The sequence below is a fragment of the Panthera uncia genome (genome assembly GCF_023721935.1).
Source record: "Panthera uncia isolate 11264 chromosome A3 unlocalized genomic scaffold, Puncia_PCG_1.0 HiC_scaffold_11, whole genome shotgun sequence".
Classification (NCBI taxonomy): Eukaryota; Metazoa; Chordata; class Mammalia; order Carnivora; family Felidae; genus Panthera; species Panthera uncia.
Genome location: NW_026057578.1, coordinates 5,756,237 through 5,781,708, shown reverse-complemented (window position 1 = coordinate 5,781,708; position 25,472 = coordinate 5,756,237). Strand labels below are relative to the sequence as shown.

The 25,472-nt window shown below is 58.5% G+C and overlaps 1 protein-coding gene across 1 annotated transcript in view; it reads right to left on the bottom strand.

The window, feature by feature from the left end:
- Window positions 1–5,580: 5,580 nt before the first annotated feature.
- The window catches only part of BMP7 (bone morphogenetic protein 7), a 91,039-nt gene continuing 71,147 nt past the window's right edge, over window positions 5,581–25,472 (bottom strand). Inside the window, exons 4-7 of the mRNA XM_049650583.1 lie at window positions 21,974–22,171; window positions 13,222–13,298; window positions 11,616–11,726; window positions 5,581–7,658 (exon numbers count right to left, since the gene is read on the bottom strand). Of these exons, the coding sequence (XP_049506540.1) occupies window positions 7,509–7,658; window positions 11,616–11,726; window positions 13,222–13,298; window positions 21,974–22,171 (536 nt within the window). The 3' untranslated portion in view covers window positions 5,581–7,508. The remainder of the gene's footprint in view (window positions 7,659–11,615; window positions 11,727–13,221; window positions 13,299–21,973; window positions 22,172–25,472) is intronic.

Below are 25,472 nucleotides of genomic sequence, written 5' to 3'. Positions count from 1 at the left end.
GCACTGCCCCACCCTGGAGGTGCTGTTTTCCCCGACCCCTCCCGGGAAACAGCGCCCCCTGGAGGTGTGCAGGGCCCAGCTCACTAACGCCCAGCAAACGTGTGACGATTTCTACCTCCCTGTGTGTTCAAGTGGGGAGGGCGGTCAGCGTATGCGGCTCTCAGGCTTGTCCCGCGGATCTGCACGAGCTCGACGCACTTCATGTGCCTCGGCCGGGGCCCCTGGCCCGGAGGGAGCACTCCAGGGCTCACACTGTGGTTTGCAAAGATCCACACAGGTCACGCCACCATCGTTCCCGGGCACATGTGAGAGTAGCTGAGGTGATGAGGGACTTTACAAAGAATCTGGGGACGACAGGTAATGATTCTGGGCACTTGTAGGTCACAACCTAAATTGTTCAACTCACTGGATGGGATCGGGGCAGGGGGGGCGTCCCCCGTGGGAGGACTCTGTGTTCAGCTATAGCCATGATCATTCTCTCGCGTGCCTATTTGCCAGGGACTTTCTGTGCCCGTGCTACCCCTAACGTCCTCCATAACCCAAGGTGCGTGGGGTAGCTCAGGTGATGTGCGAGGGAAGAAGTCTGAAATAGCCCCCGGATTTCTGCCCGGCGTAGAATGATCGCTCCCAAAGGTGAAGGGATTTTGCAGGTGCAGTTAGGGCCCCTAACCAACGGACTTTGAGCGAATCAAAGGGAGATTTTCCTGGGTGGGTCTGACCTCATCAGATGAATCTTTAAAAGAAGAGAGGTCCTCCTGCTGGCTTTGAAGAACGAAGCGGCCGTGTTGTGAGGGGAGCACCTGTAAAGGAGCCGAGAGTGACCCAGGGCTGACAACCAGGAAGAAAATGGGGACCTCGGTCCTACGACCGCAAGGAATTGGGTTTGGCCAACAGCTGGGATGAATTTGGAAGAAGCCTCAGCTCCAGGTAAGAATGGAGCCACGGGAGGGGGGGGGGGTGCCTGGGGGGCTCGATCGGTTAAGCGTCTGACTCTTGACTTCCGCTCAGGTCATGACCTCGAGGTTCATGAGATCGAGCCCCGCCTCGGGCTCTGCGCTGGCTGCATGGAACCTGCTTGGGATTCTCTCTCTCTCTCCCTCTCTCTCTGCCCCTCCCCCATGTTCACACTCTCCCTCTCTCTCTCTCTCTCTCTCTCAAAATAAATAAACATAATAAATACACATAAAAAAAAAAAAAAAAAAAAACCCCCCCGGCGGGCACATTGCTTACAGCCCCGTGAGGTCCTGAGCAGAGAACCTAGCTACACGTTGCCCACACTTCTGACCCGCAGAAGGTGTAAGATAATAAATGGGTGATGATTTAAGCCAACAAGTTTGGGTAATTGTGCTGTAGCAAGAGAAAACTAATACCAATAGGTAGTTGCCAGTCTCCAACATCCATAAAATTCTGAGAGCAATAAAACACTGACTGCTGATTTTTGACTATATACCTCGCCACCTTCAACCAAAGACTATAGTTTCCAGTCTCCCCTGCGGCTGGGTGTGGCCATGTGACTGTATTTTTGCTAATTGGCGGATGACTGGATATTTTGTGTCTACGTGTTAGGACGGCTACTGGAAGGAAGCATATAGCCTAGAATACAGATATAATGGCTGGTGCTCCAGCAGCCATGTTGGGCCACGAAGTGGACTGGGAGGATGGAGGCCATGAATGATGATGACAGGGCAGACAGGCAGAAAGAGACTAGACCCCAAATGGTGCGGTGGAACTGCCATCCTGACCTTGGACAGCTGACTTTCAGACTTCCTTTAAATGAGAAACTCTTATCTTGTTTAAGCCACTGTTACTCGGGGGTTTTGTTGTGGTGGCGGTTAAGTACAGCTTATGCTCACCCTACGTTATCTCGGTGGGCACCATACCATCTCACAGAGGAGGAAACTGAGGTCACAGAGAAGGTAGAGACGTGCCCACAGCGGGGATCCCACAGCTAACTAAATAACTGGCCCCAGGTCCCTCTGCCCAACACGCACTGCCTCTGACTCTGTGGCGTGAGAACTCTCCTCCACGTCAAACAGATATTTGTAAGAAAGCAGCAGCGGACTTCCCCCAGAGCAGGTGAGTGAGTGTCCTGCCAGTTGCCCCCACCGGTGAATTTGACCAGTGTCACTTCTCACCCCAAACGCCTGGTGAAGGGCCTCGGGGCTCACCCCCTCCAGCCTCTGCAGATGAGGAGGCAGGACAGGTTCCACTGGGGCCTCGGAGCCTTTGCACGTGCTGATCCCTGAGGCAGAGATGCTCTTCCCTGCAGTCACTCCACTGCTCTGTCCTTCCTTCGGGGGCCCACCCCTTCCTTGACCACTCCGTCCGAGGAGCTTAGCCAAGCTAAGCCAACCCCCCACTTCCTTCCCCTGCTCACTGTTCCTTCCTGATACACATCATTACTCGCCACTAAAGTGCTCACGGTCCACGCCAGCTTGTCCATCAGGCACGGTGGACAGTGCCCAGGGCTCACGGCACTGTCAGGGGCCCCCAAGGTGTTCTCACGTCTTTTAAAATCAGAAGGTAAGAAATGGATGGGATTCAGCCTGACTTACTTGCCATTCCAACCCAGTCGTAACAGAATCTGCGTTATCCTGCCTGAAGGAGGGGGTCCACGCGGCCACGGTGCGGCGTCAGTTACGACTTGTTTCCCGTGCTCCCCGGATGCAGGCTTCGTGGTGAGGACGCTTTGCCTCGTCCCCTGCCTCTCCAGTGGCCGTAGCGGGGCTGGTGCATGGTGATGCCATGAACTAGTGAATGAACAAACGAGCGAACGAATGCTTCCGGCCGAAGAGGAAGGCTGTGCTTCCTCGGAGTGATCCCCGCTCCCGCAAAGGGCAGCGCGGGTTGGCTGCCCTTGGCCGTGGTCATCCTTGTGTGTGGTCTACCTACTCCTCCTGGATCCCTGTGCCACGTCGGCCCCACCGGAGGACGGTGGCTCCCGTCGTGCATGGGCCAAGGGCGGGAAGTGGGGGGAAGCGGGGGTTGGGCTCCCACAGCCCCTTCTCCAGCCACGGGATGGGGCAGAAAGCGGCAGCACGTGTGGCACGAGGCAGGCTGGGACTAACTGAGGCTGCTGGGAAGTTCTGGTAGGCTCCAGAACGTCGTGGGGGCAGAAGGGGACAAGGCCGTGGGAGAAAGACAGGAACCTCACCGTAATGGGATGAATGGTGGCCTCAGAAAAGACTTGTCCACAGCCTAACGCCTCGTCCTTACGAATGTGACCTTATTTGGCAAAAAGGTCTTTGCAGATGTAATTAAGGATCTTGAGATGAGATCGTCCTGGATTATCCAGCGAATCCTAAACGCAATGACAAAAGGCCCAGGAAGGACCAGAGGAAAACGGAGAGATGTGACGACGGGTGACCCAGCCACCAGCCGAGGGAGCCAGCAGCCCCAGAAGCTGGGAGACGCTGGGAATGACTCTCCCTGAAGTCCCTGCACAGGGCACAGCCCTGCAGACACCTTGAGTGTTGACTCCTGGCCTCGGAACTGCGAGCAAACACTTCTGTTTTCGGCCACCACTGTCGTCATCAGTTACGGCAGCTCCGGGACACGAACACGCTCACCTTCCCCGAAACATCTGAACAGAGGGAAGGACTCCAAACGTACATGTGAGGATTCTCCGAGCAGATGGCCTCAGTGGCCACGGCCAACACCCCCAGCCTCTCAGCAGGGCCCACACACGGTCCGTCACCAGCAGGCGAGGGAGGGCTCCGAGCGAAGGCCTCGCTCGCTCGGCGGGAGAGGCCGCCGGCCACAGCCAGGGAGGAAGCTTTGTGTTGCGCTCAGAGTTCTCACAAAGGAAGGTCTCGGGCGGCTTGGAAACGGCAGGGAGACCCCGGGCCTGCCCTTTGTGGTCCAGGAAGTCGGCACGGATTCGGGGACTGACACACGGCCCCGGGGGCCTTTGGGAAGGTTGGGGCGGGGGGCTCAGAGACCCCGCTTTTACAAGCACCCCCGGGCGATCGTAGCTGCGGTGATCTCGGTGGAGGCCAGGCTGCGGGGCTCAAATTCTGATCGCGGCACTTGGTGGCTGGGGACTTCGAGTAAACGCCTTCACCTCTCTGCGCCTGCTCGGCATGGCCAGCGGGGACCTCAGGCCGCGCCGCGGGAGCAAAGGTGCCTGACGCAGGTGCTCGGAGAGCAGGGGCGGGACAGGAGGCGATGAGAAACCGCTCAGAGGTGAAAGTGAGCAAGAGGGGTGGAAACCGGGAAGGCAAATGACCTCACGTGCGCTGCCTTGGCCACAACACCCCTGCCCACGGGAGCCCAAAGAGGTGCCAGACGGGGGAGGCGGGCCAGCAGGTCGCTCTGAGACTGGCCTCTCGGCTTCTTCCGGAAGGTGTGGCTTTTACTTTCCTGCTCTTAATAGACATGTGGGTACAAATCCAGAGCCATCTGCAATGATTAAAACAGCAACTGATATTCACCCCTTATGAATAACAGCCTCACGAGACAGACGATTGGGAGTAGTGAGGACTGTGGTTAACGAGCGCTCTTTGGCTCCAGCCAGAGTCTCCATGCAGGAATGCGGCCCACGGCAGACAGGTCTGCCCGTTTCTCAAGAGGAGCCAGAACTGGGGAATGTGTTTTTCACCCTCAACCTTCTAGTTTTCAAAAACCATGACGGCCATGAACTCCCTTTTTGAAGAGGTATCAACACCATGCTGGGGGGCGGGGCGGGGAGCCAGGCTCGTCCGCGGGCGCATCCAGCCCTCCGGTGTGCGGCTCCGGTCTCTGGCCTGGACCTGGAACAAACGCTAGATTGCGCATCAGGACAGTGACAGGAGGGTTTGGAGGTCCCGGGGGCTGGAACTTGCCGGGAGCGGTTGTTTCGTTTGAGGCAACGGGGAAGGGCGGGCCGTCTGGCCAAGTAACAGCCGGGCTCCTAACATCCACCGGGCGACCTCTGGGTGCACTTGAACGTGACAAAGGAACCGGTGATGTTGCACGGCTGAGCGCTGCCGCATGCACGGCAAGGAGGTGGGCCCCTGGCTGCCTCCCCCGGGCCCCCACCGGTCGGTCCCTCCCCGGCTCGAGCCCAGAGCCAACAGCTCCCCCCACCCCCCTGGCCCCGAACCACTGAAACAATTTGCATTGGACAATGCTGGCGACGGGGCCCTTGCTGCTTCGGCTTTGGGTGTGCACGTCCCCGCCCGCCCCCCCCCCCCCCCCAGCCTGCCTTTTTTGTTTCCTTCTTGTGCCTCTCTTTTTTTGGGAGGACTAATTTTTTAACTTTGTTTCCCAAAAAAACCCCCCTTCCCCCCCCCCCCCCCCCCCGCCTCTCTGAAACAGCTGTTGACAGCTGCACTGTAATTCAATCAAGGATCTTTGTAGTCGAGCCTCCCCGGCTCACATTTGTGGTTCGGTTCCATCCCTCCTGCCTGGAGCCCCACACAGCTGCACCAAGTATTGACGAGCGCCCCGCTCTCCCCGGGGCCCGGCTGATGAACAGCGCGCTGATGGTGGGGGCCAAGGCGGAGAGTTCTTAGCAAACCAAGGGAGCGGCGACGTCCGGGAGTTAAGAGGGAAAGAACCCGACACCCACGGCCCCAAGAATCAGAACCAAATGTCTCCTTTTATTGAAAAGGCAAAAACCCTCTTTATTTTATTTGTACAGAAAATTCGCTGAGGACCGCTCTATGCAACAGCTGAAGGTACAATGGTCTGACCGTTAATAAATAGTCTTAAATAAGAAAACAAACAGGCCGGGGGGGGGGGGGGGGGGGGAAGCGAACTCATCATCCTGAACGAGGGACCGAAGAAGGAGGGTGTAAAGTGAGCTTCCGATGGACATAAATAATTTCCTTTGTTTTGTAACAACTATTTACATGTTTCAATGTACAGACGATGCGAGCCAGAAGCCAGGTGGGGTACAAGTGGCCAGAAAACTTGCACCTAGAGGGAATCACACAAAAATCCCCAGATCTGCCAACAGGTAAAACAAAGCACAGCAAAGACAGTGAGTCTTCCCTACTGACCGGGCCGAGTGAAGGCTGCAGCCTAAGCTACTGAAGAAGAAAAATAAAAGAAGATAAAAACGGGGGCTCCGGTGTTTCCAGGAACCAACTTAATCAAGGCGGAGAAAACAATCCCCTGCTGGATGGGATTCCAGGGGCACAGGCCTCATCTGGATGAAGCCTCATGTGGATAACCCTGCTCTAGACTGCCCAGAGCTCCCCAAGGCTTGTGTGGCAGCTAGTGGCTGGGTGCACAGCCACTTAGGGGACCCACTGGCCAAGGGAAGGGAGGCTCACACCAAGAGCCACATCAGAAATGGCAACTTGGGAGTTGGAACACCCGATTAGGACGTCACTCCCAAAGCGGCTTCTAGATCCTTCCATCTGAGATTGGCATCCAGCAGGTCTAAACCACGTCATCTGCTCCTTACTTCAAGGAGCTGATTGTTTGCAGAGCCCTCAACAGGGGCCACCGGGGGCCCCAGTTGGGAGCCCAGACCTCAGAACGCTGCTGTCCATCTACGGCCCAACGGGGGAGCCCCCCGGGGCGGTGGCCAGCACCCCCGCCCACCCCACCCCGATCTAGAGCTGGGCTTCCTTGGCACTCCTTTAAATGGGGCCATGGTGGCTAGAGTTCCAGGTGTGGCTGCAGGTGCTGTCCCGGTGGCTGTCCCGTCCACTGTGGCACGCCACATCGAGTTTCCTACCGTGAGGAGAGCCGGGAAACCGGTTCCAAAGTCTGCCAGCACTCCACATGGCTATTTTAATCTCTGCCACCACACACACACACACACACACACACACCCAGCTGAACATGTTTTTCCTTCAAGGTCAACACCCCCCCTCCTGCGAGCAGAAATCTGCTGTCTCCCTGCCCGGCTAAATCTTAGATTTAGGCAAGTCTATATAAACAGTGGGCCTCTGCAAGTCTCAGAATGAAACCAGACTGGAATGACGGGGGGGGGGGGGGGCCCCCCATCCTCCCCCGGCCACAGCTTCTGTTTACGAAACCAGAGTAAACCAAGAGATGGGGATAAATTGTTTAGGAAAATATATCTGTAACATCCTAACCATTTTCGTTCATTCGTTTTATTGTGACATTTATTACAGGAACTTCTGTGTTAACTCTCCTTGCGCACAGACACAACGCGCCCACCCCTCGCTGCGCCCCCTTCCTCCCGCTGCTGGGGGGCCCGGCTGAAGGGCGCTCCTAATTACCCCTGGGAACGAGTCAGTGCACGGCAGAGACTTCACAGCCAATGATCGCGGCCGGGCAATTTTTCTTTACATATGTACTGTTTTCCTTCAGGCTTTGCCTGCAGCAGCTTGTAGGATCTTGTCCATAGGAGGCCGGTGAAAACCTGATCAAAAGGCATTCACCTCCCAAATTCCTTGATACGCCTACACTGTTAAGGTTGGGGACGGGGGCGGGACAGGCCTCTCGAGGGGCGGCGGGTCTGCTGGTGCCTTGCCAAGGCAGGGGGTGGCGGGAGGCCGAGGATCCCAAAAGAACGTGGCCCCCGAGGATCTGAGTTCCGGGAGGGCCTAGTGGCAGCCACAGGCCCGGACGACCATGTTTCTGTATTTCTTCAGGATGACGTTGGAGCTGTCGTCGAAGTACAGCACCGAGATGGCGTTGAGCTGCGTGGGGGCACAGCACGGCTTGGGCACCGTCTCCGGGTTGATGAAGTGGACCTGGAACGAGCAAACGGCGGCAGCGGTGAGCCGCGTCGCGTCACTGCCCCCCGCCCCCGGCCGCCTCGTTTCTAGAAGGCTCACGCGTGGCTTGCGCGCAACGACCGCGCGCGGGGCTCGCCCTCGGCGCTTCCCGGGCGGACACGGGACTAGCTCGGTTCTGAGAGGGCCCGTTTCCCACGGCAGGGAACCAGAGTACCGACGTCGACACAGCACTCAGCTGGGAAGCGCGTGGCCGGGCGGGTCTCCACCGCGGGGCTGCCTGTACAGCGCGGAGGGCTTGGCGGGGTCTCTGGGAGGCCAGGGGCACTCGACCCCCAGCCGCGACGGCCAAAAATGTCTCCAGAACCTGTCAAATGTCCCCTGGGGGGGGCGGCAAAATTGCCCCAAGTGGGGACAGAGTGCGCCCGCAGGCCGAATCCTGCCCACCACCTGCTCTTGCAAATAAAGTTTTATCGGCACCTAGGGCTGCACCTGGCACACTTGAGTCGCTGCAACAGAGGCCGTAGGACTCGCGAGGTTAAAAACATCTACCGCCTGACTCTGTCCGGAAAAAGGTGGCTGACCCCCGGGCTCACCTGCCCGGTCCAAGAAAAGGAGAAAGCAAGGCACACATGTAATCTCCCATGTTCTAGCAGCCTCATGTGAAAAGATGGAAAAGAAACATGTACGATTCATTTAAATAATCTATTTAATTTAACCCAGGGTTTCAAAAATATTACCGTTGCAATACATACTTACCGTAAAGAATCATTAATGACGTATTGTGCTCTTTCTGGGTACCAAGTTTTCAAAAACTAGTGTGTATTTTATTTTTTGGGTTTTTTTTTAAATGTTTTCATTTATTTTTGAAGGGGAGAGAGAGAGAGAGAGAGAGAGAGAGAGAGAGAGAGACAGAGCATGTGCGGGGGAGGAGCAGAGAGAGAGGGAGACACAGAATCCGAAGCAGGCTCTGGGCTCCGAGCTGTCCGCACAGAGCCTGATGCGGGGCTCGAACCCACAAACCGTGAGATCACGAGCTGAGTTGAAGTCGGATGCTTAACTGACTTAGCCACCCAGATGTCCGTCACCTTCTTTTAAAAATTTTTTAAAAATATTTATTTATTTTTGGGAGAGACAGGGAGAGACAGAGCATGAGCGGGGGAGGAGCAGAGAGAGGGGGAGACACGGAATCCGAAATCGGGCTCCGGGCTCCGAGCCGTCAGCACAGAGCCCGACGCGGGGCTTGAACTCACAGACCGCGAGATCATGACCTGAGCTGAAGTCGGACACTCAACCGACTGAGCCACCCAGGTGCACCCCTAGTGCGTATCGTATCGTACTGTAATGTTGATTTTCGAGGGGGGGAGGGGCAGAGGGAGGGGGACAGAGGATCCCAAACGAGCTCCACGCTGACAGCAGAGAGCCCAGAGTGGGGCTCGAACTCACCAGACATCATGGCCTGATCCGAAGTCGGATACTTAGCCGACTGGGCCACCCAGGCGCCCGCAGGGTGTGTTAGAGTCCCGACGCCTCTTGATTCAGACTGGCCCCATTTCAAGTGCTCAAGAGCCACGTGTAAATGGGGTTACCGTGTTGGAGGGTGCAGATCTGAACGATACGAGGCCGTCCTGCCTCGTTAGTAGTGACAGTGAAGAGGACAAAACGGGGCGAACGCTTGGTTGGACATCATCAGGAAAGAAGGTCGGGAAGGGAGGACTGAAGACAGAGGCCGGCTGGCTGCTCAGGTTTACTGCCCTTCGTGCTCGTGGGAGTCTCTGCACCCTACAGAGACCAGGGCTGGTGGCAAACGACGCCCCGGGCCCGAAGGGGCCACACAAGCGTCCCGGATGAGCGAGGCAGGCAGGGAGTCAGACGAGAGGGAAGAGTGAGGGCTGGGGCAGACCGCAGGGCGGACGCGGCCAGCTGACCGCGGCCAACCAAAGCCAGCGAGTTGAATGTGCCGAGTGCCCGGGACAGGCCAGGAGTTTTTATGTCAAACTTTGTTTTTATGTCAAACTTCAGGTTTCCAAGCACATGCCAAGGGAAAGCACCCTGTAGAGGCCTCCAGCCTGTGACCTCTGACATGAGCCAGCGCACTTGGTAACTTTTTATGACGGACCATTTCAAACCTTACACATCTAACCGCCCCCCCACCTCCACCCTTGAATCATTTGAAAGCAAATCCCAGACATCAGCTCATTTCCTCTGTATTTCACTAGGACTCTCGGCAGGCAAGGCTTCTCCCCCCACCCCCTTTTATTTTTTTAATGTTTTTTTTTTTTTTTTTTTTTTTTTTATATAGTGAGAGACAGAGCGTGAGCAGTGGCGGGAGAGGGAGAGAGGGAGACACAGAATCCGAAGCGGGCTCCAGGCTCCGAGCTGTCAGCACCGAGCCCGACGCGGGGCTCGAACTCACAGACTGTGAGATCATGACCTGGGCTGAAGTCAGATGCTTAACCGACTGAGCCACCCAGGCGCCCCTCCCACCCCCCCTTTTAACCATGACCACAGAAGCATCTTTTCGGAATAATCGGAGGGCTCGCTCTGATCCCAGAGTTTCCTCGTGACGAGCGGACGGGGCGGGTGGTCACAGGACGGCTAGGCTCCTGTTGTGTGGGCCGTGAAGCAGGGGTCGGAGGGAAGAGCTAGACCCGTGGCAGCCCGGGAGACCCCCGGGGCACCTCCCAGGGGCTTCAGGACAGGACCTTAGGGGGCACGTGGGCGCCAAGGAACAGGGTGGGGGCACTATTCATTTCCAGCCCGAGGACTTACAATCCTCAACAGGGCTCTGGAGTTTACTGCTGGGGGAGGAAGGACCTTGCAAAAGCACTGCTAAAAAGAAGAGGCCTTCCTTCAAAGGGCAGACCGCGGCCCAAGCGAAAGGACCAAAGGAGCTTTTTCTCCAGGACGTAACAAGGGAAGAGAGAGACGTTTATTCTGAAACAAAAGAAGCCAAAAAGTCCATCACAAACAGAACTGCAGGACAGAGGGGATGGCCCTGAGGAGGGAGCTCTCTGTCACCAGGAGCATTCAAGCCAGGGAGGACGACCGGTTGACAGGAAAGGCCCCAATAACGTTCATGGCAGAGAGCTAGATAATCAAGACCCCTGAGCCTCAGATTCTACACCGAAGAACCAAGTTCCTAATTTTTATCACTACTGCTGTTTTCAGGAGAGTAATAAAAATCACACGCACCAGGGGTCCCAGTGCTGGGCACCCTGGTAAGAGTTTAGCTTATTATCACACTGAATCCTCCAGTGACCCCAGGGAAGTTCCACCTGAAAGGCCCCCCTCCACCCCATCTCTCTGTCCTATCGTCCCGTCTGCCACCTTCCTGTCCCTTACTCCTCTCAGGCTTCCTCATTTGTCTACTTGACCGTTTCTCTCCCTGGAAACCGAGGCCCTGAAGGCAAGGACCCCATCTGTGCCATTCCCTGCGGTGGCCGCTGTTCCCTGCGGTGGCCGCTGTTCCCAGTCCGGGTCTACATGCAGGAGATGCTCAGGAGACGCCCTAGGATGGCTGAACCCCCAGAGTTCAAGGGTAGGAGGCAAAGACGTGAACTCAGGAAGGGGACAGGCTCTCGAGCCAGCATGAGCCAAAGGAAGTGCGGATTTGGGGGGTCGGGGAAGGCCCTATGGACGTGGGGTAGACGTGCGGACAGCCAAGAACAGTCCCCCAGACAGAGGCAGGACCAGGGCCGACTTCCCCATTAGGCACAGTGACCGTTGTCCGAGATGCCTTTAGGAGTCCAGGAAACTGTTCTCGCTTCTTTCAAAATTGGGAGAAATACATGAACTTTAGGGTCAGAGGTTGTTGTACACATTGTTATGCCGATGCCGTTGTAAAAGAGGATTCTTAATCTTTTTTTTTTTTTTTATGGAGGAAGGGGCCCAGGCGGGATGGGGTGGGGGCCCCAGCCTGGGGGAGCCCGAGGCAGGGTCCGGCCGCCCCGATGGCGGGCGGGCCACACTCACCAGCGTCTGCACGATGGCGTGGTTGGTGGCGTTCATGTAGGAGTTCAGAGGGAAGGCACACTCCCCCTCGCAGTAGTAAGCAGCATAGCCTTCGGGAGCGATGATCCAGTCCTGCGGGCGAGAGAGGGCGAATCAGGGCGAGCGAGGGCCCCGTACGGCCCGCTAACCTCCACGTCCAAACTGCCTCCTGCGGGCCACCCTCTGCGCTCCCGGGCACAAAGACCCGGCCCCGCTCCGTCCTGCGCAGCGGGGGTCCTGCCGGAGCAGGAGAAACAGGTGATGATGTGCTGTCACGGTCCCCACTGAAGGCAGAATGGAGGAAAGCCCACCCGGGGGCTGGGCTGAGTCCGGAGCGGACGCTCGCACGGCTTTGTGGGAAGGTGGCGCAGAGAAGCACGACCGAGGGGACGTCCACCAGACTGCCAGGTGGTTACACGCTGGCGGTCTGCGTTCGGCGAAGTCTCCGTCGGCCAGTTCGCCCACGTGGGGCACAGACTGATAATCACCCACCACGGGGAGAACAGATACAGGACAGTGTCGACGAGCCAGCCCAGCCGCCCGGTGCACGCGAGCGGCTTGGGGAAGGACGCGCGGCCGTGCCTGCCTTTACGGTCGGGTGAGCGCAGCACTGCCGTCCCAGCAATACCCACACCCCTCACTGACTCAAGCCCACGGATTCTTCCAGCAGTGGGGTCTGGGGCTCGGTTCCAGCCCGGCCGGGTGCCCCGTGGAGCATGGGAGCCGTGGGTACGAGGGCCAGAACCAGAGGAGGGCTCCACGCTGGCCTTGAAGGTGCGGTTGGGAGCCATCCCCAGGGAAGGATCTGGCCTCGCCCACCGAACCACAAGTTCACTGAGGAGAGAACGAAGTCGGTGGCCTTGGTGATCTCAACGCCCCATCGGGGAGCCGAGCCCCACGAGGGCGGGCACACTGTTAACGCTCACGGCTGCATCTCCGGTGCCCGGAAGAGGGCCCCGAATGTCGGAGACACTCACAAACAATCACGACAGCGTATGACCCTCATGCCCGTCCTAGGATACGCCCCCTGCCCTTCACCCCACTCCATCCGAATGGTTCCGGAGGGAGCAGTCATGGTCCCAGGACATGATCTCGTCCCCCAAACAGCCGACCGGTTCAGGATCAAGCACCTGACCCGAGCTGGCTCCTCAACTCCCTGCCCCACACAACTGAATCACGGAAGGGGGAGGGAGGGACAGACAGGGCAGGAGGTGGGCCCTCCAGGCAGCTGCGTTCTGGCACACGGGCTCCCCCGCGTCTGAGAGCAGCCAGCCAGCCGCAGGATGGAAATGGAGCCCACGTGGAGAACGAGGCTCAGGGTCCGGAGCGTTGGGGCTCCTGGTTCTGTTTTGCGTCCTGACTCCATTCCCGCTCTTGGATCTCACGAGGCGTCCCTGCATCCTTAACCTGGATTCTCTACCCTAGCGAGGGCCCTTGAGGCTGGAGTCTCAAGGCGAGTAGGTGAGAAACCCGACCCACCGTACGGGTGCGACACAGCCCTCACCGCCCTGGCGGGGGAGCCTGGGGGAAGCCCAGCACAGAGCCCCCCCCACCCCCCAACCCGGCAGACCCAGCCGACCGCCCTTACCTGCCAGCCCAGGTCTCGGAAGCTGACGTACAGCTCGTGCTTCTTACAGGCCTGCCTCTGGTCACTGCTGCTGTTTTCTGCATTGACGGGAAGCAAAGGTGCAGGGCAGGGGGGCGGGGAGGGAAGGAAACACGCGCGCGTTAGGGTTCCCTCGGTCGCAGGCAATGGTGTGAGCACGGTCAGACTCAGAAAGCTGGAAGGCGACCTTTCGCACACAGGAGCTGTTCGAGTACCCGCAGCCTTAAAACTCATCTCCGTCCCCGACGAACGGCCCACGCGAGACGTGCCCGCATTCCCCCTCCTCCCGCGCCACCTTAGCTCCTGCCACGCTCTGGACCCTTCTGCGGACCCTGGGTGTCTTTGTCCACGCGTGTTGTTCAGACGCAGACACGGGCCCAGATTCCCTGCGGGATTCAAACTATGGCCACAGGCCGCCGCGCTGGCCCCAGGAGCCCGCTCAAGGGGTCTGCTTCCGTGAGGCCCGCCCACTGGCGAGGCTCACCCTGCAAGAAAGGGCGCGAGGGGGCGCAGACGGGGCCTGGGACAAGGCCCCCACCACCAGGAAGAAAGGAGAGGGCAGGAAGTCCGATCCCACTGACCTCCCAGAAGAACACTCTCCCGAGGCTGCTTTGAGGAGTCGAAACTATGCGCTGGGGTTTTCCGGAAGTATGTAAGGGTTGTTGGCATTTGGGTTAGGGCCTCAGCACTTGTGAACATGCAGAAACCCTCGGCTTTCTCTCTCTCTCAATCGCACGCGCTCTCTCTCTTTCTCTCTCTCTCTCTCACACACTCACTCACTCTGTTGCTACTGCAACATCATCTTCTATCCTGCAGCCACAGGGATCGTTGTCCTTAACCATGCCTTGTCTCTCTCCCACCTAAAACTTTCTAGCATGCTTCGAGCAACATCTCTCAACTCCTGCCCTTGGCCTGTCAGGTCCTATGGAACCCGGATTCCTAAAGCATCAAGCACTAAGCTCTAATCACACCGGCCTTCTTTCTGTGCTGTGAATCTAATGCCAAGCCTGTCTCTGCCTCAGGGCCTTTGCACTTGCTGTTCTCTGCACCTGAAATGTTTCTTGTGATCTTTGTATGTCTGGATCTACTTGATATTGAAGCCTGTCTGAATGTCGCCCCTTCAAAAAGGTCTTGCGAGGTCACCATTGGATCCCCAGAGCCCAGTGTCCACTGATATTTGTGTAATTAATGCACAACTAAAGGAGAGGTTAGTGCCCCAGCTTCTGTCCATTGCTGTGATGTCTCCAGGCCTAAGTGTCCCAGAAGGTAATGAAACCAGTGGATGAGAGACACAAGGAGGAACCGGGGCTGCCTGCTCACCTGGCCCGTACCTGGGAGGCTTCCAGACGTACCCCGTTCCCGCTGCCTGGTCAGGCCTCTCAGATGGCCAGGGGAGTGGCCCTCCTGGAGGCCTCAGGTGCTCCCGGCACCCCCCGCCCTGGTTGAGAACCCAGGACTGAGCTCACCAGCTCATTTCCCACCGTTGGAGTGAGGACTGGTTCAGGTAAGAGCGAACGGCCCGATCCAAGCCGACAGCACGTGGATGGAAGCGTGCTGGGGGCTTCTGGAAAAAGTCTCCTGATTCCTAAGAAAGACGCATGGGATACGGTGCTCAGCTCTTCCCCCCCATCACCCGGGAGCAGAAGAGGAATGAAGCCTGATGGCTCCACGCGGCCACAGCCTTGAGAAGAAGCCAACTCGGAACCCAGAAGGGCAAGGTCGAAAAAGCCGGGCTTCCACTGTCGTTGACTTTGTGGACCAACCAACCCTCACGCCCACCCGGCCCTGGCGCCGCGAGCCGATGGCTTCCCTGGCGGCTGACGCCACTTGATCTGTGCTTCTGAGACTTGCGGCCAAACCACCCAGCGGGTCCCACCTAGGAAGGTGCGTCCCCGTGTGGGGCTGGTGGTCAGCTGGAGCCCAGGGACAGACCCCGGAGGTATAGACCCCAGAGCGCACCGGCTCCCAAGTGGAGTCTGACCAGTGGGTGTGGACCAGGGAAGGGGGTGGTGCCCCTCCAGCTCTGGAGTCACATCCCGGTTCTCCCAGACCTTGGGCTCCTCGTTCGCCGAGGATCCAGTGCCTACTGGGGCGGCCTCGAACGTTCAAATCAGTCTCGCACAACACTCGGCTCATAGCGACAAGCTGCTGATCCTTATCCTTCCGGCCCACCTGCGAGGGAGGGGCCTGCTCCTGAAGCCCAGACTTCGCTGCTGACTTGAATTTAAATGATAATAAAAAACACTCCCCACGAACTTCATTCACACAGACACCCTTCAGCCATTTAAAGCGAATGCCTTGTTTCCTCCAAATCCCACGACACGCCCGTTTGGCAAGAAGCGAAACGTCCACCACTTTTCCGCCTTCCTCTGATTCACGAGAATTCTCCCCGTGTGGCTTCTAGGTTCATGACAAATAGTCAGATAAAAAGGGTATCACTGAATTCCCTTCCCTGGACCTCAACTTCCCCATCTGGGAAGTGGGTGGGGCGGCTCTCTAGGAAGTCACATGTGGCGGCCACAGCAGATCGGGAAACCCCCTCGGACACCTGCGAGATGTTACGCTGTCCCAGACACCCCAAACATACGGCCACCTGGGCCACCCCGAGGCGGAGAACAAATCTGAAGCGAAATGGAGGGGGGCGGGAGTGAGGATGGGAAGGACAAAGGAGAAGGAGGGATGGGGTCGGGCTGGCAGAGCAATACTGGACGAGAGGAGGAGGAGGGAGGGCAGGGCGAGGGCGGCAGAGGGCACAGCCATCAGAAAACGGTCTCAGACGGGCTTTCCGGAAACGCTTAGGTGACGAGCCCGTGTTCACGGCTGGCCTGGTTAATCGCACGTGACTTCCACCTTCGTCGGCCTCTGTGAATATTCCCGATTTTATACATATCTTTATAGTCCAGGAAAGCAATTTTTATTTTCTATTTTGTTTTTAAGTTTATTGATTTATTTTGAGAGCGAGCACGCAAGCACGGGGGAGGGGCGGAGAGAGAGGGAGAGAGAGAATCCCACGCGGGCTCTGCCCTGGCCGTGCAGAGCCTGACTCGGGGCTCGGACTCACACACCGTTGAGATCGTGACCTGAGCCGAAACCAAGAGTCGGCGGCTCAACCGACTGAGCCACCCAGGCGCCCAGGAAGGCAGTTTTTACAGATTTACAAACCGGTGAGAAAAACTGCGTTGGACTGAGCACGACAGATAGTCGGGACTACAGAAATGACCTCGGGGGGGGGGGGGGGGGGGGACACAGGTTCACTGCCTGGTGCCTCATTCATTCATTGACTCATGCCATCTGTTCCTGGGGGTCTGTCTACTAGTTTGCGGCCACTGTTCTAGGCATTAGAGCCACAGTCGCCAACACAACAAAGCCCTGCCCTGGGCGCCTACGCCTTCCAGTGACAGACAGATGATCAATCAGTGGGTCAGCTTGAGCTGTGTCCTGTCGAGGAGAGCAGTAAGGCCGGAGAGGGGGTGTGTTGCCAGGGGGCCCTGCGAGGGAGGGTCCTCACAGAAGGCCCTTGGGAGGAAGTGACATTTGCACGAGAACCGAAAGGGAGCGAGAGTCCGCCAGAGAGGCACCCAAAGGAGGAACGCTCCAGCCCGAGGACGCAGAAGGAGAGAGAGGAGCGTGCCGTCCGTGACCGCGAAGGTCAGCGAGAACCCTGACAGCCCCAGCAGCCGACAGACGGACAGAGGGCCAGGCACCAGAACCTTCCAGGAGCGAGGAGGGGTGAGCGGGGCTCAGCAGCAGGCAGTGTGGATGGGGGAGAAGGCGGGCCTTGCTGACCGAGCTCCGAGGGGTGGCTGGGAGGACAGAGCAGCAGCGGGGGGTCGGGCTCCCCTTCCCCACCTCTGGGCCTGGCAGCCGGAGGGCTGAGAGAGGGAACCGGCTGCAGGGGTCCTCTGGAGGGCCCAGTGGCACTCGACACGTGACGGTCGAGGTCAAGGGAGCCATCAGCGAAGAGCCCCAGAAATCGACGGACCATTCACAATGCTGTCTGGAATGCAGAGCGGAAATGCAAAGATGGCCTCCATTGCTGTGGCAACCAACGCCCGTGGCCATAGGCAGCAATTTCAATGCACAGGCCTCCCTCCCCGCCTTCCCTGTGGGGAGCCGGAAGGTAGAGGGGAGGGAGGAGGAGCCTTCCCTCAGCCCAGTGACGTGTGGAGCAGCCCGAACAAGACAGAGGACTGAGCGCGTTAACTTGGGACAGGGGCGCGGCTACGAAGCTTTGTCGAGCACTCACACTGCTGGCTGCCCGATGCCCTGGGTAACGAAGGATCCGAAGCCACGCGAGGCTCAGCGAGGAGAAGGTGCCAGCATCGATTAGTAATGTCTGCCATGAGCAGAGGAAGGGCGAGGGTCGGCCTGAGTGCCACTTTCCCCAATCCCGTCTTAAAGCGAAGCAATGATATCTGGCTTGATGTTGAAACCCAAGGCCCAACAGACCAAGGCTGCGAGCAGCGTGTGAGGCCAGCTGTAGGTGTAAGTGGCGGGGGGGGGGGGGGGGGGGGGGGGCACCGGCCCTGCCACCAGAGACCCAGACGCCTGCACTGTACCTCCGGGCCTCCTTGGATCGCTGGGCTGCTCTGGGAGAAAGCGGTCAGAAGTCCTGGTTCGAGATGACCGCGTGTTAGCAGAAAGGCTAGGACAGGGGAGAAGAGGTGACTCCCAGCGCCCCTGTCCCTCTGGTCTGCCCTATCCCCCCGAACCCCACACGGCTTCATCCGCCTCCACCCGCCCCTGCCTGAGCGGCTGGCGAGTTACCCCCCCCGCCCAGGTCATCTGGGGGAGCTGCCTAATTACCAGGGGGGTGGGGAGAAGACAGTCGAAGGGAGGCCAGGGACCCAGGCTCTCCATCCCCAACCACACCGTCCACGAGCAGAAGGCTCTGGGGTGTATGTAGGGGGGAAGGGGGGGATGAGCCTGCAGGACAGAAAGCTCCGTGGCGGACAGCAGGCTGGAGCATGTGCCCCCCCCGCCCCGGCACATGAAGGGCTGCGTATGAGAGAGAATTCAGCTTGGAGGGCCCTAGAGCAGGATTCCCAGCCCAGCACGCGGGGCCAAGCACTTCAAAAGGTGTGAATGAATGTACTCACACATTCAGCCATTCTGGTTTACCAAGTCTGTTGGGGTGGGGCGGGGTGGGGGGAGGCCTTGCTATGGCTTTTAAATTAAATGTCCAGGAAGGGTTTAGGTGAACTTCAAGAAGGGCCAGGAAGTAGAAAGCCCCGGGAAGGAGGCAGACCGCAAGCAAGCTAGAAGAGGTGCCACGTGAGGTAGTGAGAGCCCCGTCCTGTGGGTTATGTAAATGGAGACCCGATGAGTGTTTGGGGAGGATGCAGTGGGGGAAACCGGGTGTCGAATTCTAAGACTTTGAGGCCTGGTCCCTCTTCCTTCCCTCCTGACGCACACCTGCGTGTCGGCTGGCAAGGAATCTGTCCGTGCTTCCTGCCTGGCTGATATGGAAAGACATCTAACGGGGGTCCCTACTCTGACACCCCACCCTGCTCCTCGCCATTCCCAGAACAGCCAGAATGATCGTCTCATCACCCCTGCCCCCCCCCCCACCCCCCATCGTAGCTTAAAACTCTGCCAAGGCTTCCAAATTTGCTTTGGATGAAGTTCAAACTCAAGACGGGGCTCCCAAGAGCCTGATATGGCTCACCTTGCCAGCCCCGCCGTCCCCTGGTCCCAGCCACCATGTCTCCCCTCGAAGGCGCCCTATCACCTCCCGCCAGAAGTCTCTGTGCCCGCTCCCTGGGTCACCCTGGTCCAGCCGACCCAGCCAGGCCTCAAGGGCACCTGCTGGTCCCAGAGCTCTCGGGGGACAGTCTTCCCTGAAGTCCCCTCCCCCAATGCATCCGTCCCTAGTCACCACCCCCTGCTTCTCAGGCCTGTTAGTAAGTGTGCCTGGGAGCGGCAGCAACCTCCAGCCTGGCCCAAATCCCGAGGACGGACGGTGGCTGGGCTTTCCCCACTGAACCCCCATCCCCAGGGCCAGCATAGAGGAGGCTTCCAATGCAAAGGAAGGGATCCAGTTGTTGGATATTTATTTTTGAGCGAGGCAGAATGTGAGCAGGGGAGGGGCAGGGAGAGAGGGAGACAGAATCCGAAGCAGGCTCCAGGCTCCGAGCTGTCAGCACAGGGTCGGACGCGGGGCTCGAACTCACAAACCGCGAGATCATGACCTGAGCGGACGTTTAACCGCTTAACCGACTGAGCCCCCCAGGCGCCCCGGTTGCTGGATTTTAATTAGGGGGCATGACAGACCCTTTTGAGAAGCCTGAAAAAGGATGGATCCAACTGCCAGAAAAGATTCCCTGCAAATCCCCTGCACATGGTCTGCAGGGCCACTGGAGTCCATCCAGGGGCCCCTGGGGGGTCAGGAAACCCGACTCTGAAAGCTTTACCAAGCACAGCAACCATTCCTTTCTTCTTCGAGAAGGAAAACGAACAGACACTTAAAAACTGGTTACATGAGGCCAAAGAAGCTAATGACAATACTGGGTCAATCTGGGGGTCGGGGCCGCTCTGCCGGCTTACCACCCTATTTCTGAACACCCCGTGATCCCCCCGCATGCTTCTCGGGCCAGCTCCGGGCCCAGCGGCGGGCAGAGCCGATGAGCTCAGCTCAGAGCTCCCCACGCGGCGGGCAGGCTGGTCCCCGCTGCAGACCCTGCCCTGCCCCGCAGCCCACCCAGAGCTCCGTGATGGCCTCGGGGGGACGTGTTCCGGCACATCCGTCTGCTGAGTCAACCGCTCTGCAAACACGGTGGCTGGGTTTCCTGTGGCTGCTTCAACAAATCAGCACAAACACGGCGGCTGAAAACAGCACCACTTTATAAGCTTCTAGCTCTGTAGCTCGGAAAGTGCATCACAGGCCGAATTCAGGGCCTCGTTCCTCCTGGAGGCTCAGGGGGACTTCTGTTTCCTGGTCTCTTCCAGCTTCGAAAAGCCCGCCTTCGCGACGTGCGCCCCACCCCGCCTCCAGCTTCAAAGCCAGCGACATCGCGCCTCGCCGCCCCTCTGACCACGCTCGGGGAGAGATTTGCCCCCTTTAAGGACCCACGTGATGACAGCACGGCGCTGGGCCCACCTGGACCGTCCAGGCTTCTCTATCCTAAGGTCAGCTGATTAGCAACCTGGATTCCATCGGCAGCCTTGGTCCCGTTGGCCATGTAAGGAAACAGTCACCAGTTCTGGTGATTAAGGACACGGACATCGGAGGCCTGGGGGGGGGGGGGGGGGGGGGGGGGGCATTATTCTGCAAACAGTTTCCTGAGGAGCCAAGGGATACCCCTTGGAGAGCAGCGCACCCAGCCAAGGCGAGGGGGACAGGGCACAAGCTGGGCTCCTCGGAGGCGGTGGGTCATTTCTGCAGCCCATTGGGAACGTGGTCTGCGGGCCAACTTAATTTACTTGCAATTTTCTTTTTGCTCTGGGGGAAAAATCAAGAAGCATCTTTCCCTAACAGAGGCAGGGAGCAGGGAGCTCCTGCTACGCAGGAGAACGTGGCACGGGCCAGGGTGTGGGCACGCAGGCCACAGGCGTCCACCGTGCTGAAGAGGCCGGTCCAGGCCAGCCCAGCCCCAAAACTCATCCCAGCGACCCCAGGCCACCAGATGCCATCAACATCCTGCTGCTTGATCAGCCGGTAGGGAAAGGGACCATGTCTCGGCCCAGCCCCGACGCCGGCACAAAGGCAGGCCCGGGCAGGGCTCAGCAGGCACCTGGTGAGTTGTCAGAAAACACTGAACAGGACTGTGGAGGAACCAAAGCTCATCAAGGGCAGGCAGACGCCTCCCGGCAAAATCAACAGGCTCAAACCCCAGGGCGGACACTTGCACTGTGCACTTCCAGACCAGTGACTTAACCTCTCTGAGCCCCACTGTCGCCCCCTCTTCAAAACGGGAGGCCGTCCGCCTCAGAGCCTCAAGACGCACAGCGTACATAAATGTAGCACCTCCTGGAAGTTTCTGTTGCGGAATTCACTACCTTCAGGATTGCTATTCGTCTCTGAGTTGCTTGCTGTGAACATGTTCCCTTTATTTCCAGTTTGTGTTTACTTGTCACAAGGCAACATTTCAATGAACCTAAAGTACCCCCCAAAATGCACTGAAAGAGTTAATGCTCTTTTTTTCTTTACTTCTGACATTTCAAACACACGTTCAAAGTATCCCAAATAACGTTCAAAACAGCCCCGCTGCCGCCCCTGTGGAACAAGCAGTAAAGCGAGCGTGGAACAAGCAGTAAAGCGAGCCACGAGTTTCAAATATGTTTCACCTAAGAAATACAATTAAAGACACAGCAAACTCTCCCTGTTTGTCCTCCTTTCCTCTCCCAAGGGGTGGCCTTCCTGGGGATGTTGGGGTGGCGTCTCCTGCTCTGCATGTTTTCAGAGTTTGCTTTCATTTATTTGGGGCCATGATTCTCCCTACTTGGAAATTTACGTGACTGGCATCTTGTTACACTAACATATACTAACGTAACACACTAGTATACGTTGTATACTAACGGAATGCACGAATGTGCTGCCACGTGCATTTCTACACAAACTTACTACTTTATCCAGTTAAAGCAGTGGGATCTGCGCAGCACAGGATTTTGTGGGGTCTGCTTCCCGCGGCATTGGCTCGAGGGTCACATCGAGAGTACAGGATGAATTCTGGGGTCTTGCGGGGGCCTGTGGGATCCTCAGGGGCTGTGCATTAACCCTCCCAGCCCGGCGTACCTGCGACGTTGGTCACCCGCAGGGCTTCCTGGTTCTTGGGCGTCTTGGAGCGATTCTGGCTGCGTTGCTTGCCCCCCGTGGAGCGGGTGCTGCGAAGGTGGACCTCCGTGGCCTTGAAGAAGGCCACCATGAAGGGCTGCTTGTTCTGGGGCCCGTGCCTCCCGATCAGGCCCGCCAACTTGGGGTTGATGCTCTGCCCTAGACCGGAAGCAGGCAAATGCACAGAAGATCAATTATGGGAGAAGCGGTGAGCCGGTGAGCGGGGAGGGGCCGCCCGGACACGATTTCTTTCCCGCCTCACGGTTCATTCATGCATCCGTTATCCGTCCACCCGGCGGGTATTTATTCGGCATTTACTCTGTGCCATGCTGTTCAGGAGCTTGGAACACAGCAGGGAACTGCACAGAGAAAACCTCCTGCCCTCTGGGCGTGCGGGCAGGTGGGGCAGGCAGGCTGAGGTTTGCAGGTCTCAGGCTAGCGGAAGTTGCATTTACATTTCGTTGGCCCAAGCTGGTCATGCGATCCCCCTATCTCAAGAGGTGGGAGAAGCCTGCTTGCCCGAGGACGGCGGGGACACCTGCACACAGCCCTGGTGACTGCCACCCTAGGCACGGAGGGGCCGTGTGAGCGGAGGACTGCGTGACAGGGAGGGGGGCGCCATGTGGATGTCTGGGGACAGGCGTTCCAGGCAGAGGGCACTACCAAGGCGAATGCTTGGGAGGACGGAGTGAGGAGGGTTCTCTCAACGAGCAGTGAGGACGCTGGCTGCCTGGCTGGAGCACAGCCTGGGGGGAAGCAGGGAAGAACGAGGGGTCAGGGGGATGAATCGTGGGGGACTCTCAGGAGCACAGGTAAGGTCGGGTCCTGTGGGCAACAGCAAGCACTTTACCTTTACTCTGTTTACCGAGTCGAACAGCGTCCCCTCCCCACCAGCCCCCACCAAGTTCAAGTCCGTGCAGAACCTCAGGATGTGACCTCACTGAAAACAGCACCTTTGCGGACACAATCAGTTAAGGTAAGGTCACATGGGCTTGGAGGGTGTCCTCAGAGAAAGGCCACGTTGAAGACACAGAGACACCCACGTGCATACACCCGGAGGGAAGGAGGCCAGAGAACACGAAAGAACAGCAGGGGCCCCCCAGAAGCTGGGACAGGCAAGCAAGGGCTCATTCCTCGAGGCCTCGGAAGGGGTGCGGCCCCGGGGCCTGCGGTCTCCAGGCTTTAGGAAGGTGCGGCCTGCTGTTTTGCGGCCCCCGGTTTGGGGCCTCCCGGTAGCCCCAGGAGACCGAGGCGATGGCGTGAAGTGGCAACCCCGAGACGGCCACCTGCTGCGTGTAACAGAGCAGCCCGGGTGTCCTGGAGGGACCGGGTGGGGGGGCCGGTGGAGGCTACCGGGGCAGTGGCAGGGAGAGGGGACGGGGGGCTCCTCAACGGTCCGTTTCTCAACTCCATCTTTGGAATTCGTTTTTCGTGTTTCGTTTTGAAATAATTATACAGATTCACAGGAGAAGTCGCAGAAGAAAACGCACAGGGACGTGCCCCCCGCGCTCCTTCCCCAGTTTCGCCCAGCGGTCGCGTCACGGGAGTACCTCCGAAGCTGGGAACCAGCAGATCCTGGAGGGACTGTGAAAAGACACAAGTGACAGAACTTGCGGAGGGACCGGACAGAGAGGGTGTGAGGAGGTGGGGACTCATCCCTGACCTTCCTGCTCTGAGCCTGGGCACCTGGAGGAAGGGAGGGGCCGTTTACGGAGGTGGGGAAACTGAGGCGGGCGTGGGGGTGGGGGGGAGAGAGTCAGCCGGGGAGGGAGGGGAGGGTGGAGGGCGAAAGCAGGTGGTTTCGCGGCCGCTGTCTGCAATGCCCACCTGACGCGGGAGGGAAGCTGGAGCGTGGGAAGCACAGCATCCCAGCCTGGGTGCGGCTCCTGGTCCGGGGGCAGAGACGGACCTGGGGCCAAACGTGCTCTGGCCCGGTGCCAGACGTCCCGGGTTCAAGTCCCGCCTCTGCCACTCAACACCCAGACGCTCCTCAGAGCAGAGCTTTGCGTTCCCCAAGCGCTGGAGAAACGCTGGCTCAGGGCAGAGGTCGGGGGGCCGTCTGGGTGGCAGAGAGGAGCTCACCTGGGGAGGGCGTGGAGCTGGACAAGCGTTATGAGGGCTGAGCCCAGGCATCCTGTCTCCACCACCGAGAGGACAGGGGTGCCCAGTCAGAAGGATCTAGAAGAAGTGTGGGCAGGAGGAAGGAGGACACCCAGAGGATATGGGGTCCTGGAGGCAGAGAGGAGAAGGCGGGCAGAATAATCTCGGTGTCCTGTGCTCCGCTGACGGGTGTGCAGTAGGATGGGAGCCGGGATCAGTCTACCTTTCGGTTGCGGCAACAAGCAGGCCACTGGCCGGTAGGGATTGAGGTCCTGCCTCCTGGTGGTTAAGTATTCCAAAGAAGAATAAAGCAAGAGACAGGGGGCAAAGAAAGCCTATCTCACTCGAGAGAGAAGAGCTCCGAGAGGCTGAATAACCTGCCCAAGGCCACCCAGCTGGGGAGGGGCCGGGCCGAATCTGAGCCCAGGCTGCGTACCCACGACAGGAATGCGTCACCCCGAGTTAGGCGAGGGGAGCCAGAGGCGAGCGGGAGCGGAGCTTCTGGAGGCCGCGGGCCCGTCCACATCTGGAATTAACTTCACCTGGAGCCCCCCAGACGGGCCCAAGTCAGGAAACCCAGCCTCCCAGGGACCAGACCAGCACCAGGGGGTTCGCTTTGGTTTTTTAACAGCCGGCGTTTAAAAGAGCAGACTTCCCCCGTCCACCACTATTTTACCTTAACCCCTTTAAACGTTCGGCTTTCCTGCATTCTTCAGCAAGGTTTCCTCGAGTTCATGCATTTATAATTCGAACGATTCTATAAAAGAAACCATTAAAGCTGAGCCCCTAGGAATTGCATCTTGCCCCCACCCCCACCTGGAAGGCTTTCGGGGCAAAATAAAAATGCCTCGCCTGAAAAGCTGATGCCGATCTAGATACAGTAAACGCGAGCGCCGTGAGCAGTGTGTGCAGGGAGCGGGTCGAGCTCGCCCTCACAGCTGTTGGAGCACAGCAAGGGCCAGGGACGCACAGCCTCGGCTGCGAAACGGGCAGACAGAGGGGACGGAAGCGGGTCTTCGGGGGGTTTAAACCCGCAGCTGCCACCGACCACGCCGTGTGGGCCGAGGGAGGTCAAGCTGCATGCGGGGGCCTCTAATTCCTCATCTGTAAGATGGGGATGATGCCATGGCTCCTGTCCCTGGTACCCGGCCCAATTTTCATTTCTGCAGCTGTGCCTTAGGGGTGGGCCTACGAGGCAACAACTAGCCCTCCAGCTGCAGCGACCGGCTCGGGGGCGGGCACGTGACCCAACTCAGCCAACGAACGGAGGGGAGGCACCCTGGAAGTTTCCTTTCCAGAAAGCCCCCGGACAAGACTGAGGCAGGAGGAGTGGATGGAGCCCCAGAAATGGCCACCAGTT